The sequence below is a fragment of the Symphalangus syndactylus genome, chromosome 18 (genome assembly GCF_028878055.3).
Source record: "Symphalangus syndactylus isolate Jambi chromosome 18, NHGRI_mSymSyn1-v2.1_pri, whole genome shotgun sequence".
Lineage (NCBI taxonomy): Eukaryota > Metazoa > Chordata > Mammalia > Primates > Hylobatidae > Symphalangus > Symphalangus syndactylus.
In genome coordinates, this window is record NC_072440.2 from 75,081,071 (window position 1) to 75,096,137 (window position 15,067).

The 15,067-nt window shown below is 50.1% G+C and overlaps 2 protein-coding genes across 15 annotated transcripts in view; both read left to right on the forward strand.

The window, feature by feature from the left end:
• LOC129467540 (BOS complex subunit NOMO3-like) overlaps positions 1 to 8,632 on the forward strand; it is a 46,625-nt gene extending 37,993 nt beyond the window's left edge. The window contains 2 exon segments of the mRNA XM_063622378.1: positions 881 to 994; positions 8,206 to 8,632. Coding sequence (XP_063478448.1) covers positions 881 to 994; positions 8,206 to 8,337 — 246 coding nt within the window. The 3' untranslated portion in view covers positions 8,338 to 8,632.
• Positions 8,633 to 13,717: 5,085 nt separating this feature from the next.
• The window catches only part of LOC129468204 (multidrug resistance-associated protein 1-like), a 36,069-nt gene continuing 34,719 nt past the window's right edge, over positions 13,718 to 15,067 (forward strand). For all 14 annotated transcript variants that reach the window (XR_010117204.1, XR_010117205.1, XM_063623803.1 and 11 more), the window contains exon 1: positions 13,718 to 13,750. Coding sequence is in view for 12 of the 14 variants with exons in the window: in XM_063623803.1 (XP_063479873.1) it covers positions 13,723 to 13,750 (28 nt within the window). In the remaining 2 variants the exon portion in view is untranslated. The remainder of the gene's footprint in view (positions 13,751 to 15,067) is intronic.

Consider the following 15,067-nt stretch of genomic DNA (forward strand, 5'->3'; position numbering starts at 1 on the left):
AATGTGATAGTATCTTTCTGAATTTAAAGTGCATGTATCCAACAATTCTACTTCTAGGAATTGATTGTTCAGGAAAAAAAAATAAAACTAAGTGCCTAGAGATATATATTTGGGGATATTCCGATTGTCTCTTGTGTACCACAAAAGTAGGTGCTGTGGTTTGTCAACCCCTGCCTTAGAATGCTATGCAGTAGTTAAGAAACAGGCAGATTTCTATTGGCTGGCAGAAGAGAACCCGGATAAATTGTTGAGGAAGAGAGCAAGTTGCAGAACTGTATACATAACATGCCATTTTTATTTCACCTCCTCCACCCACTCAATGAACTTGCCAGTCTGTGAACAATAATATGTAGTGTTTATAAAATTTGTGTGGGCATAGAAAGAGTTCTGGGCTGGGCACGTGGCTCATGCCTCTAATCCCAGCACGTTGGGAGGCCCAGGCATGTGGATTGCTTGAGCCCAGTAGTTTGACATCAGCCTGGGCAACATGGCAAGACCCGTCTCTATAAAAAATACAGAAATGTAGCTGGGCATGGTGGTGTGCGCCTATAGTCCCATCTCCTCAGGAGGTTAAAGCTGGAGGGTTGCTTGAGCTTGGGAGGCAAAGGTTGTAGTGAGCCCAGATTGTGCCACTGCACTCCAGCCTGGGTGACAGAGCAAGACCCTGTCTCAAAAAAAAAAAAAAGTTCTAGAAGGCTACACAGCAAACTTACAAAACTTACAACATTAATTACCTGTGGGGAGAAAGATTAGGTCCCCTGTCCTCCTTTGAGTAACAATAAAAGAAAAAAACCTTAAAGGAATGACCTCTTGACTTGTGGAATTGTAATATTCATAGTAGGAGTTTAACCTTGCTCTGGTCTCACCTTCTCATCCCCAGATAAAAGCTGAGGATGACCAGCCCCTCCCGGGAGTCCTCTTATCCCTGAGCGGTGGCCTGTTTCGTTCCAGCCTCTTGACCCAGGACAACGGCATTCTGACATTCTCAAACCTGGTAACGTGTTCTGCAATTTGCCGCCTGCCTGTCTTCCCTGAGAGAGAGCCAGGATGCAGCATGCGAGACTTACGTGTTGCTTGACAACGTGAGAAGAGAAAGCCAATGTGGAGTGGTTTCAGTTTCTTGGGGGCCCACAGTCATTAGAGTATTGCTCTTACTCGAACTTAATGCTGCTGATTCATGTTCCCTTCCACAGGCGCCTCTTGTTTTCTGATCACCCGCTTGTCACTAAGAGAGTGTAATTAATTTCCCTGGCCACAACGGCTGCTCTCTCAGGCGTCTTGTTTTGCCACGGAATCATGTTTATGATGCTGAGTCTTGTTTGGTGGTTAGCTTGCATTTCTTCTGAGAAGCACATTCCACTTGGTGGGAAGAGAGCAGCAGTTTTTCTTTGAAGATGCAGTCGGAGGCCCTGACTGGTGGGGATTCGGGAAGTGTGTGTTAGTTGGTCATCTTGTCAGTCACGGTAACAAAGTGTCTGTGGTGGGGCTGTTGGAGACTGGGCAGCGGGGGCATCTGAAGACACCACTTTTCAGTGATGCAGACTGCTCCTTACTTGCTGTGTCCTATCAGGCAAGTTACTTTGCCTCTCTGAGCCTCAGTTTCTTTATTCATTAAATTCAAATATGGGCCAGGTATGGGAGAAAGGGTGTGATACTGGAATCTAGTGGATAGAGGCCATGGATGCTGCTACAATTTTTATAGTGGGCTGGGCGTGGTGGCTCATGCCTGTAATCCCAATATTTTGGGAGGCGAAGGTGGGTGGATCACCTGAGGTCAGGAGTTTGAGACCACCCTGGCCAACATGGTGAAACCCTGTTTCTACTAAAAATACAAAAATTAGCCAGGCGTGGTGTTTGGTACCTGTAATCCCAGCTACTCGGGAGGCTGAGGCAGGAGAATCACTTGAACCCGGGAGACGGAGCTTGCAGTGAGCTGAGATAGTTCCACTACGCTCCAGCCTGGGCAACAGAGCGAGACTGTGTCTCAAAAAAAAAAAAAAATCATGGTACATAGGACAGCCCCACAACAAAGAATTATTCAGCCCACAATGGTGCCAAAGTTGAGAAACCCTATATACTACAACAAGCTCATGGAGGGCAGGGATCATGCTACCTTGTTCAATTCTGAATCCTCTATACCCTGCCTGTCCTGGCACATTGTAAGTGCTCAGTAAGTAATGACTGAGCAACTGAACAGATGTGCTACACCAGATTCCAGAGTCAAATAATCATAGACTTGGAGAAGTGTAGGGTTATGGGGGCTGCAGTATAACACTCTACCTCCCAGTGGGTGCATCCAAGCCACCAGCTTCCCCTGGATGCAGAAGGCCTGTTAGAGACATGTCTTGCATTTGCACTTGGTCCAACACAGCCCATGCCTCCCACTTGTGAAAAGAGGCTGACTGATTTGTGGTGATCAGGGTTGGCTGCCTTTTCATTTTTGAGATCATGGGAACAGAGAGACCAGATGAAGAAATGCTTTCTCTGAATCTACCCATTTCTAAATGGATGAATCACCAAGGAGGAAACTCAAAAGATTAATTTCTCACTGCCCTTTTTCCCTTGCTGTGCTCTTTGTAGACAGTTGCTGGTGCTCCAGGGCAAAAGATAATGAAAGTTCTAACTTGCATCAAACTATTTTCTTCAGGAGATAGAGCCAGCATTAGCCAAAGAGACGGTCTGGGCTCTGGGAGCTTGGCTTGGAGGCCCAGGACATCCAAACAGTCCTTCCCGGAGAACAGGCTGAACCTGCAGTGATGAATAATTATTTTGCAATTGACAGTTCAGTACTCACCAGATTCTTCATTGTATGTTTCTGTATCATGTCAAGTTATGAGAAAATGCAATATTCTTTAACAGCTAGGCAAGAACAGTGGTTTTTGCTCGTTTGTTTGTTTTCCACCCCCCAGAGGTCAGTTTTTGCAGTAAGAAAAGTCTCATTCTTTTTTATTTTATTTTTATTTTGGGACAGAGTCTCTCTCTGTCGCCCAGGCTAGCTGGACTGCAGCGATTGCAGCCTCCACCTCCCAGGTTCTAGCTGGGACTACAGGCATGCCACGCCCTGCTAATTTATTGTATTTTTAGTAGAGATAAGGTTTCAACATGTTGTCCAGGCTGGTCTTGAACTCCTGACCTCAAGTGATCCACCTGCCTCAACCTCCCAAAGTGCTGGGATTACAGGCATGGGCCACCATGCTCGTGACTCTTCAAGAAAAGAGTCTTGAATTTACTCTGAATGTGTCCTTGGGTTGGCACAGCCACAGGCAGAATATACATCCTGTCTATCCTCACAAACACTGGGTTTATTATCCCTAATTTGCATTTGAGGAAATGGAGGCTCAGAGAGGTTAAATAACTTGCTCAAGATCACATGGGCAATGAGTGGTGGAGTGGGGATTTGAACCCAGGACTGTCTGTGACCCTCCCAGCCCTGCAGTCTCCAAGTCTCCAGTACTATCTGGCTCTAAAATCCATACTATTCCCTCTGCTATTTTCTTGTGGTGACTTGAACTCTTCCTTCAAAGTCTTGGCTGCTGCTATGAAGTGAACATGTATGTACCTTGTGAAGTTGTCTTTTTTCCATATTGTAATTCCATCCTTCAAAAGTAAGTCTTGTTACTGCAAGATGGTGTTTCACCTGTCCTGGGGTAGCAGTGGCTAACAGGTTGGCTTGGGTCCCACAGTGAAATCTGTTCTGAGCCAGACCCTCCTGAGGGGACAGGGGACAAGCAGGAGAGATTGTAGCTGAAGTAGACATCTCCTGGGTTCCCAGAAATGTGAAAGAACCTGGTGCAAAAACAGTTTCCTGCAGAGCTGCAAGATGGGATCCAGGTTATTGGTATTTGAGCACCGTGTTTAGGGGCTATGAGAGAAACCTAACATGAACCAGCTGAGGGAAAAAAGTGGAGGATTTCATGAAAATGAATTCAGGGAGCTTGCAGGTGTACTAAAGGGAAGTGTGAACTCTAAAAGCTGGAAAAGGTCTCAACGTGTAGATTACAATAATACTGCAGCTTAGCATGGCAATGACGGATAAAGCATCAGATACGTGTTTGTCTTCCAGTTATCTATGCCTGTGCAACAAACCACCCTACATGTAGTAGCTTAAAACATGACAGTCATTCATTTTGCTCACACATCCACAATTTGGGCAGGATGTTGAGGGAACAGTTTGTTCCTGCTCCACGTGGCATCAGCTGGAGCTCAGCAGGGGGCTGCAGAATTCATTTCTGAGATGGCTCCACTAGCGGTTGCTAAGTTGGTGCTTTCTGGTTGGCTGGGAGCTCAGCTAGGCTGTGGTCCAGGGCCTTGGTTCCTTTGTTTGGGTCTGTCCTCTCTTCAGCTACTTGGGCTTCCTCACAGTATGGTGGCTGGGCTCTAAGACAAGGATAACCCAGTGGAAGCTCTGTCACATTTTATGATGTAGCCTTGGATGTCGCACAACGTCTCTTCTATATTCTGTTGGTCAAGCAGTCACGCAGTCTGGATTCAACGGTAGATGACATAGGTTCTACGTTTTGATGTATCAAAAAATTCTGGGATCATGGTTTGAAACTACCAAAAAGTAGCGTCTGTATTGTTTGTTATTATTAGAAAGTAGGCTGTGTGCAGTGGCTCACACCTGTAATCCTAGCACTTTGGGAGGCCAAGGTGAGAGGATCGCTTGATCCCAGGAGTTTGAGACCAGCCTGGGCAACAAATGAGACCCGGTCTCTTAAAAAAAAAAAAAAAAAAAAGGAGAGATTAGTGAAGTGTGGTGGTGTGTGCCTGTAGTCCCAGCTACGTGGGAGGCTGAGGTGGGAGGATCACTTAAGCCCAGGGGATCGAGGTGGCAGTGAGCCATGATCACACTAGGCTGGGAGACAGAGTGAGACCTTATCTCAAAAAAAATTAATGACAATTACTACAAAGCAAGACCAATAATACAAAAACAGTGATCTTTCACAGTCTATGATATAGCAGGACAGTGCTAGATGTTTCCCATCTGCTATGCCATTTATTCCTCCCCAAACCCTGGGAAGCTCAGGGAGGCATATAAACTGCCTAAACAGGGCCGTGAAGCTAGGAAGTGCTAAAGCCAGGATTTAAACCCAGGAGTCAAATGCTAAAGACTCTGCTAGACTGACCGCCTGATTCTAGAGGCTGGGGTGTGTGCTAGGTATCTGGGAGATTGGAGAGAAGCAGACAGAAATGTGTGAATGTGAGTGTGCGAATTTGCACAAGGCCGGTAGCACCTAAGGGGGCCCATGCGGGAGATGGGGAGGGGTCCCTGCCATCTGTTTCCTTCTCCTCATCCATTTCACCCTGGTCTTCTCAGCCCTCCTGTCTCCTCCATGCCCCTCCTTGGTCTCTTCCCACGGACCCTGTGAGAGCCCCTCTCCAGCTGTTTATGGGAGATGTTGAAGGAGAAGCAAGGGCTCCGCACGACCCTGTCTCTGCCTCTTTCCTGTGCTCTGGGACATCTGAACTGTCACATAGCCAGCTGGCAGGGAAGCCCAGTTTTCCTCTGGCTCTCCGAAGGGCCTGATTCATGGGTTAGGCTGAGATCAGATAGAGCCCTTGGGTCAGGTGGGTGGGATTCTGGCTCCCAGGGCTGCTGGCAGGCGCCATCTGGTGGTTCTGGAGGGAGCTGAGGGGAATGGTTCCCACCTGGACAGTGTCTGAGGGACGAGCTGGTGAAGCACTGGGTGGGTGGGGAGCTGGCAGGGACGGGACAGTTACAGAGAGTGCCAGGGAGGCGTAGACAGCTGCTCGCAGGGCTCTTGGTGACTTTGCCAGGAAACTATCTAGACAGCTTCTGTACCTATGGCATGGCATGCATCTGTATACGTGAAATTCCAGAATAAGCAAGCTAACCTATGATAAGAAAGAGACTGGCTGGGAAGAGTGAGAGTTCACTTTCTGGGATTTCATAATAGTGTAGATCTTGGCCGGGCACAGTGGTTTACGCCTGTAATCCCAACGCTTTGGGAGGCCGAGGCGGGCAGATCACCTGAGGTCGAGAGTTCAAAACCAGCCTGACCAACATGCAGAAACCCTATCTCTACTAAAAATACAAAATTAGCTGGGCGTGGTGGCACATGTCTGTAATCCCAGCTACTCGGGAGGCTCAGGCAGGAGAATCGCTTGAACCTGGGAAGCAGAGGCTGCGGTGAGCTGATGTTGTGCCATTGCACTCCAGCCTGGGCAACAAGGGAGAAACTGTCTCAAAAAAATAATAATAAAAATAAAATAATGTAGATCTTGAAAGGGGGTTGGGTTATGCTGGTGTATGTACTTTCCAAAGTTAGTAAACTTACACGTAAGTTTATATATTTTGGCCGGGCGTGGTGGCTCATGCCTGTAATCCCAGCACTTTGGGAGGCTGAGGCAGGAGAATCAGTTGAACTCGGGAGGCGGAGATTGCAGTGAGCCATGATCGTGCCATTGCACTTCAGCCTGGGTGACAGAAAGAAAGAAAGAGAAAGAGAAAGAAAGGAAGGAAGGAAGGAAAGGAGGGAGGGAGGGAGGGAGGAGAAAGAGAAAAAGAAAGAAAGCTGCTAACCCAAGCAGAACAAAAAATTAATTGAATACCAAAAAAATACTTTGCTAAATTTTCATGTTAAAACAGCCGATACCGAAATTGTTTAGATAAACAGTTTGGTTTTTGTTGTTGTTTGTTTTTGTTTTTGTTTTTTGCTTTTTGCTTTTCTGAGACGGAGTCTCAATCTGTCACCCAGGCTGGAGTGCAATGGCATGATTTTGGCTCACTGCAACCTCTGCCTCCCGGGTTCAAGTGATTCTCGTACCTCAGCCTTCAGAGTACTGGGATTACAGGCGCCCACTACTATGCCTGGCTAATTTTTTTGAATTTTTAGTAGAGACAGGGTTTCACCATGTTGGTCAGGCTGGTCTTGAACTCCCAACCTTGGGTGATCCACCCCCCTAGGCCTCCCAAAGCGCTGGGATTACAGGCATGAGCCACCACTCCCAGCTAATTTTGTATTTTTTAGTAGAGACAGGGTTTCTCCATGTTGGTCAGGCTGGTCTGGAAATCCCTACCTCAGGTGATCTGCCAGCCTCGGCCTCCCAAAGTGCTGGGATTACAGGCATGAGCCACCATGCCTTTTTTGTTGTTTTTGAAACAGGGTCTCACTCTGTCACCCAGGCTGGAGTGCAGTGGAGCAATCCCCCCTCATCGCAACCTCCTCCTCCTGGGTTCAAGGGATTCTCCCATATCCTCCCAAGTAGCTGGGATTACAGGCTTGTGCCACCATGCCCAGCTAATTTTTTGTGGGCTCGCCCAGCGTGGATATACAATTTGAATGAACTCCAAGGACTAAGTCAAATTATCTATGATAACCCATTAGGTATCAGTGCTATGCACGTAAACTGGAGAAACAACTGATATTCAAGAACATGTAAGTGTGATGTTAACCATGGACTCATGGGGAATCAAGATGGTCACCTTGGCCGGGCGCGGTGGCTCACGCTTGTAATCCCAGCACTTTGGGAGGCCGAGGCGGGTGGATCACGAGGTCAGGAGATCGAGACCACGGTGAAACCCCGTCTCTACTAAAAATACAAAAAAAATTAGCCGGGCGTGGTGGCGGGCGCCTGTAGTCCCAGCTACTCGGAGAGGCTGAGGCAGGAGAATGGCGTGAACCCGGGAGGCGGAGCTTGCAGTGAGCCGAGATAGAGCCACTGCACTCCAGCCTGGGCGACAGCGAGACTCTGTCTCAAAAAAAAAAAAAAGATGGTCACCTTGTCCTTCCCGACTCCTTAAAGCGTTGGTTATTAAAGGTTCTGCAGTTGGGTGCGGTGGCTCACACCTGTAATCCCAGCACTTTGGGAGGCCAAGGCGGGCAAATCGCCTGAGGTCCGGAGTTCCATATCAGCCTCACCAACATGGAGAAACCCCATCTCTACTAAAAATACAAAAAATTAGCCAGGCGTGGTGGCGCAAGCCTGTAATCCCAGCTACTCGGGAGGCTGAGGCAGGAGAGTCGCTTGAACCCAGGAGGCAGAGGTTGCGGTGAGCCGAGATAGCACCATTACACTCCAACCTGGGCAACAAGAACGAAACTCTGTCTAAAAACGAAAAATAAAAGGCTCTGCATTCCATGACTCATCATGGAAAAGATAAAATGATCTAAATTAAATATGTGTTTCTATGCTGACTTATAAATTGCTAAAATAGTTCATAACCAGTGTTTCATTTGTCAGATCCATGTTCCTGGGAAGACAATCAAAGCTTCAGGTGCATTTGGCTACCTCATGGGCCGTTTGAACATTTCAGTTGTCAATTGTCATTTTCAATGCATGTTTTCTGGTTGCTTTCCCATTCAAGAGGGCTGACATCACAACAGTAGATCATTATGGTACAGTGTATTTTCACCAGGTACTGAAAGCTTTTTATGGCTCACTGACTGGGGACAGTCAATTCGTTCACAATCTAGAACCTGAAGATTGGATCTTCTGAGAACATCAGAGAAAGAATGTCCTTGGCATCCACACTACAGCAAAACTTCAGGACCTTGAACTTTGGGTTCATAATCTCACAAGAGGGAAGTTGTTTGCTGGAAGAAGATGGCATCCTTGATGTGAACAGCTTTTCCCAAGATCACAGATCAAGACTTCTCTCTTTTTTTTTTTTTCAGACAGAGTCTTGGTCTTGTCGCTCAGGTTAGAGTGGAATAGCGCGATCTTGACTCACTGCAACCTCCGCCTCCTGGGTTCAAGTAATTCTCCTGACTCAGCCTCCCGAGTAGCTGGGATTACAGGCGCCCACCACCATGCCCGGCTAATTTTTTTGTATTTTTAGTGGAGACAGGGTTTCACCATGTTGGCCAGGCTGGTCTCGAACTCCTGACCTCAGGTGATCGCCAGCCTCGGCCTTCCAAAGTGCTGGGATTACAGGCGTGAGCCACCTCGCTCCTGGCCAAATGAAATAAAATGTTAAAGTAAATTTAGGACTACCCCTCCTCCACGTCTTCTGTCCCCTTTGGGTGCCCAGGTGAGCGGGAGAGGGGCTGGGGGAATAATAACATCAAAAGAGCCCCTTTTGCTCCCTTATTCTGAGGAGACTTCCCTGGGCCTGACTCCCGGTTCTGTCCCCAGCGCACCGCGGCCCCTCGAGCCCCTTCAGTGACCAAGATGCAGAAATCAGGACGCCATTGCACTGCCCCAGGTGCCCGCCCCTAGCTGGCTCTGCCTGGGCCCGAGGGAAGGTGAGGTCGGGGGCCGGGCCGGGGCGTGGCAGGGGGGTGTGTGTCCGCCTGGCTTGGTGCCTCCGGTGGCCTGGCAGCACCGTCCCACCTCTGCCACCCTCCGATGGGGCCGCTACCTGTGTGCCTGCCAGTCATGCTTCTGCTGCTGCCGTCGCTGCTGCTTCTGCTGCTGCCGTCGCTGCTGCTGCTGCTGCTGCTTGGACCTGGCCCCGGGTCCGGTGAGGGTGAGTGAGAAAGGGGCTTTCCCGGAACTCAGGCCTTCTGGGATTCCTCCAGCCCTTCCTAGGGACCCAGCAGCCCTGCCTCCCATCCCTCTCCAAGTTCCTAGTTGCCCTAGAGCCCCCAGCTCGCTCTTCTAATGCTCACCCACACTCTGGGTCCCAGCCCTCTGCAGGGCCCCCCCACTCACTCCTCCCAGGGACCCAGAACTAGCCCAGCGCTTCCCCAGAGGCGCAGAGTCCTCTCCTGGCTCCCTCCCCTAACCGGCTGTGACCCTCTCCCGCAGCCCGGGAAGCCTCCCGGTTGTCCTGATCTGGGGTCCTCGAACTTATCCTTCATTCCACCTGTCCCTGAGATGTGAGACACCAGAGGGTGGGAGGAGCAGGGGCAGAAAGGGCCCGGCTTGGGGGTGGGAGAAGAATATATTGTGCCCCTGTACAACAAACCCCTGTGACCGAAAAAAAAAAAAAAAAAGCATACTGTCCCTATCTCACTATCCATCCTTTGGGGTCACTGTAGAGAGGTCCCCTGGGTGACTGCCCATTTCTGGGGTACACAGACACATGTAGCCACAGAGTACTATGCAGACACCGCCAGCACACAGATGCGGAGGCACAGGACCAGCCACAGACTCACCTGGCCCTCAGGTGTGCAGCTCACAGTGTGAGGCTCCCACAGGCAAAAATACTGAGATACCGCTAGGGGGACACACGCACACCCAGCTCAAGGATACCCGAGACAGCACTCAGGACAATTCAGATGCGCCGTGTACACACACACACACACACACACGCGCAGAGAGCAGCACAGACACACACGTGCACATAGACCCTGGGGCTCACAGGATGCACAGACAACCCTGGCCCTCCCCGAGGAGGCTGCGGCGGGCAGACAGGGCAAACAGACCCCAACGTGACCTGCCCCGCCTATGCTGGCACAGAAGGAGTGTTTTGCTTGGTTATAAGCACAGTGCTCCATGCCCGCCCCATCCTAGAACCCTCCCTCTATAGGGCTGTTGCTAGGGCTCTGAGATACCAGAGAGTGGTCAGGGAGGGTGGCAGGGGAAACTTTCGGGACAGATTCAGGGTACCATGTTGGGACTGGGACATTGTCAGGGTGCTCAGAGAGGGCGTGTTCCCTGGGTCTTGATGGATTTAGAGGTCAAGGGACCATTTCTGGAAGCTCACGGTGTGCCAGGGCACCTTATATGAGAGCTCAGCTCTTTTTTTTTTTTTTTTTTGGAGACAGAGTCTCACTGTTGCCCAGGCTGGAGTGCAGTGGCACGATTTCGGCTCACTGCAACCTCCACCTCTCGGGTCCAAGAGATTCTTGTGCCTCAGCCTCTTGAGTAGCTGGGACTACAGGCGCGCACCACCACCACACCTGGCTAATTTTTGTATTTTTAGTAGAGACGGGGTTTCACCATGTTAGCAAGGCTGGTCTCGAACTCCTGACCTCAGGTGATCCATCTGCCTTGGCCTCCAAAAGTGCTGAGATTACAGGCATGAGCCACTGCGCTTGGCCAGAGATCTGCTCTGGAAGACCCCCCAGGCCGGAGGGCACTGCCACAAGCAGACAGTATGGCGAGGGTCCCTATGGCCACCTGGCAGGCAAGGTGGATTCTGGAGAGAGGTGGCCTGGGAGCAGGGTGAGGATGGGGTGAGGGCATTTGAGCAGCAGAGTGTCTGCGTGACTGGGTATAACTGGAGGGACAGTAAATGACTCTTGTGTGAGAGGATGAGGGCAGGGTGAGAGGAGCTGACTATCCCCAGGACTTGGGGTGCAGTGAGACTCCTTAGCTTTATCCAGACTCGTGGGAGCCATGGAGGTTTGAGGCAGAGGTGTGGGCTGCTGGGAGAGTGAGGACTCACCATCCAGAGAGGAAGACGAAGCTTTCAACTCTAAATGCGGTTTTATTTTCGTGTGTGTGTGTTTTTTTTTTTTTTTGAGACGGAGTTTCACTCTTGTTGCCCAGGCTGGAGTGCAATAGCATGATCTCGGCTCACTGCAACCTCTGCCTCCCGGGTTCAAGCGATTCTGCTGCCTCACCCTCCCAAGTAGCTGGGATTGCAGGCATGTGCCACCATGCGTGACTAATTTTGTATTTTTAGTAGAAACAGAGTTTATCCATGTTGGTCAGGCTAGTCTGGAACTCCTGACTTCAGATGATCTGCCCACCTTGGCCTCCCAAAGTGCTGGGATTACAGGCATGAGCCACTGTGCCCGGCCCCAAATGTGTTTTACATTTTCTTCCTATTTGATTCATCTTTGTCCTGCAACATAAATATGCTACTTTTCCACTGATAAAAAGAAAAAATGGAATTTAAATTTGGCTTGGACTTCTCAAAAAAGTTAGTGTGATTAAAACATGTTCTAGATAAAACAGAAATGAGACTGGGCATGGCGGCTCATGCCTGGAATCCCAGCACATTGGGAGGCCAAGGCAGGAGAATCACTTGAGGCCAGGAGTTTGTGACCAGCCTGGGCAACATAGTGAGACCCCAGATCTACTAAAAATTTAAAAATTAGCTGGGCATGGTGGTGCATGCCCGTATGTCTGGAGGCTGAGGCAGGAGGATCGCTTGAGGCCAGGATTTGGAGGCTGCAGTGAGCTATGATTGTGCCACTGCACTCCAGTGTGGGTGACAGAGTGAGACCCTGTCTCTAAAAAAAAAAAAGACAAGATGATCAGGATGAGCGCAGTGGCTCACGCCTATAATCCCAGCACTTTGGGAGGCCAAAGAAGGTGGATCATATGAGGTCAGGAGTTTGAGACCGGCCTGGCCTAGATGGTGAAACCCCGTTTGTACTAAAAATACAAAAATCAGCTGGGTGTGGTGGCGCACGCCTGTGATCCCAGCTACTAGGGAGGCTAAGGCTGGAGAATTGCTTGAACCTGGGAGGCAGAGGTTGCTGTGAGCAAGATTACACCACTGTGCTCCAGCCTGGGCAACAGGAATGAGACTCTGTCTCAAAAAAAAAAAGAGGGGTATGATCAAACACAATGCATCAACCTCCCAGAGCTGTATAAACCCTAACCCTAACCCAGGAAGCAGGCAAGCCTGTGTGTGTGTTTCCACTCTATTGCTGGTACCACTCGGCTCTGGCAACCCCGAAGGCCACCTTCCCCTGTTGTTACTGCGTAAGGAGGAAAGAGCACTGGTCTGCAAGTCAGAAGCCTGGGTTGAAGCCTCTGCTTGAGTTCCTGCTGGCTGTGGGAATGTGGGGTTACCTTTCCCAGCTGGCCTCCTTTCCTACATGTCCAATGCAGGGGTTCCAGTCACATGCATTGGGCACCATTACATGTCCAAGCTGTGGCAGGATCTAGAAAAATGGCTGGGCTCAGGCCAAGGGGCCTTCCTGTCTGGCAGTGAAAATAAGAGGAGATACCAAGGGCCCTGAGCCTGAGTCTGGAGGAAAAGTCATGAGCACAGGGCAGTGCCAGGGCCCGGGAGCTGCCACAGAGGAGCCCACCTTGGTGACAGACACCTGTAGGCTCATCCGTGATGCCCAGTGCCCAACACAGGGAACTGGACAAACGTTTCTTGAATGACTCTTTTCCCTTCTTGGCTACCTTGAGGACCCTGATTATAATAGTTAGCCGGTTTTTTTTTTTTTCTTTTTTTGAGTCTTGCTCTGTCGCCCAGATTGGAATGCAGTGGCAAAATCTTGGCTCACTGCAATCTTCGCCTCTCAGGTTCAAGTGACTCTCCTTCCTCAGCCTCCCTAGTAGCTGGGGTTACAGGCGTGCACTACTATGCTCGGCTAATTTTTGTATTTTTACTACAGACGGTGTTTCACCATGTTGGCCAGGCTGATCTTGAACTCCTGACCTAAGGTGACCTGCCCGCCTGGGCCTCCCAAAATGTTGGGATTACAGGTGTGAGCCACTGAGCCCAGCCGGATTATAATAGCCTTTTCATGCACCAGGGGCTTTATACTCATTATCTCATTTCATTCATATGAGTTGAAGTCAGCTTGTCTCCCATTTCACAGATGAGGAAACCAAGGCCCAGAGAGGTTAGGAATTTGTCCAAGGTCACACAGCTAGGAAGTAGGATTCAAACCTTGACAGCTAGGCTGTAACACCTAGGCTCTTCTCAGGCTAATGCCCTTCTCAGGGGTCTGGGAAGCCCTGACCTGCAGCCTGTCAACTTTGTTTACCCCCTAGCCTCCAGGACATTACATGTGCACTGGCGTGGGATCCTGGAACTGGCAGGAACTGTGGGTTGTGTTGGTCCCCGAACCCCCATCGCCTGTATGAAATATGGTTGCTTTTGTGGCTTGGGAGGCCATGGCCAGCCCCGCGATGCCATTGACTGGTGAGTGCATGCCTGGGACCAGGCTACAAAATCCCTCACACTGTGGGGTAGTCAAGGCTTATGAGGAAGTACCCAAAACCGAAGCTGGGGTTTGGTCCCAGGAGATCCCAGTGTGCAGCACTACTTTGCAGGGAGGCAGAGGCCTCTTGGATAACATGGCCAATGAGGCCAGATCTTGGTACCAGCTGCCCCTTACCCTGGCCGTGGGCTGATTACGTTGCCTTAAAAAATTGGCCAGGAGCGGTGGCTCACTCCTGTAATCCCAGCACTTTGGGAGGCCGAGGCGGGCAGATCACTTGAGGTCAGGAGTTCAAGACCAGCCTGGCCAATATGTTGAAACTCCATCTCTACTAAAAATGCGAAAATTAGCTGTGTGTGGTAGCAGGCATCTGTAATCCCAGCTACTTGGGAGACCGAGGCAGGAGAATTGCTTGAACCCGGGAGGCAGGGTTTGCAGTGAGTTGAGATTGCACCACTGCACTCCAACCTGGGCGACAGTGCGAGACCCTGTCTCAAAAGAAAAAAATAATAATAATATAAAGTGACTAGGTGTGGTGACTCACACCTGTAATCTCACCACTTTGGGTCGAAGCAGGAGGATCACTGGAGCCCAGGAGTTTGAAACCAGCCTGGGCAACGTAGTGAGACCCTGTCTCTGTATTAAACACGCACGCACACACGCACGCAGCCAGACTATGCACTAGGAGCTGCCCTGGGAATCCCTTTGCGTTCTCACAACAATCCCATTTCACAGATGAAGAAACCAAGGCACAGAAATATTAAGTAACGTGTCCCGGTGCGGTGGCTCACGCCTGTAATCCCAGTACTTTGGGAGGCTGAGGCAGGCAGATCATGAGGTCAGGAGTTCGAGACCATCCTGGCCAACATGGTGAAACCCTGTCTCTACTAAAAATACAAAAATTAGCTGGGTGTGGTGGCAGGCGCCTGTAGTCCCAGCTACTCAGGAAGCTGAGGCAGGAGAATCGCTTGAACCTGGGAGGCGGAGGTTGCAGTGACCCGAAACCATGCCATTGCACTCTAGCCTGGGGTCTCGCTTTTGCCCAGGTTAGAGTGTAGTGGCACAATCATAGTGGCTCACTGCAGCCTGAAATTCTTGGGCTGAAGGGAATCCTCCCACCTCAGCCTCCCAATTAGCTAGGACTATAGGCATGTGCCATCATGGCGAGATAATTTTTTGTGTGTTTTTATTTTCTGGAGACAGAGTCTTGCTCTGTTGCTCAGGCTGGAGTGCAATAGCGTGATCTTGGCTCACTGCAACCTCCACCTCCTGGGTTCAAGTGATTCTCCTGCCTCAGC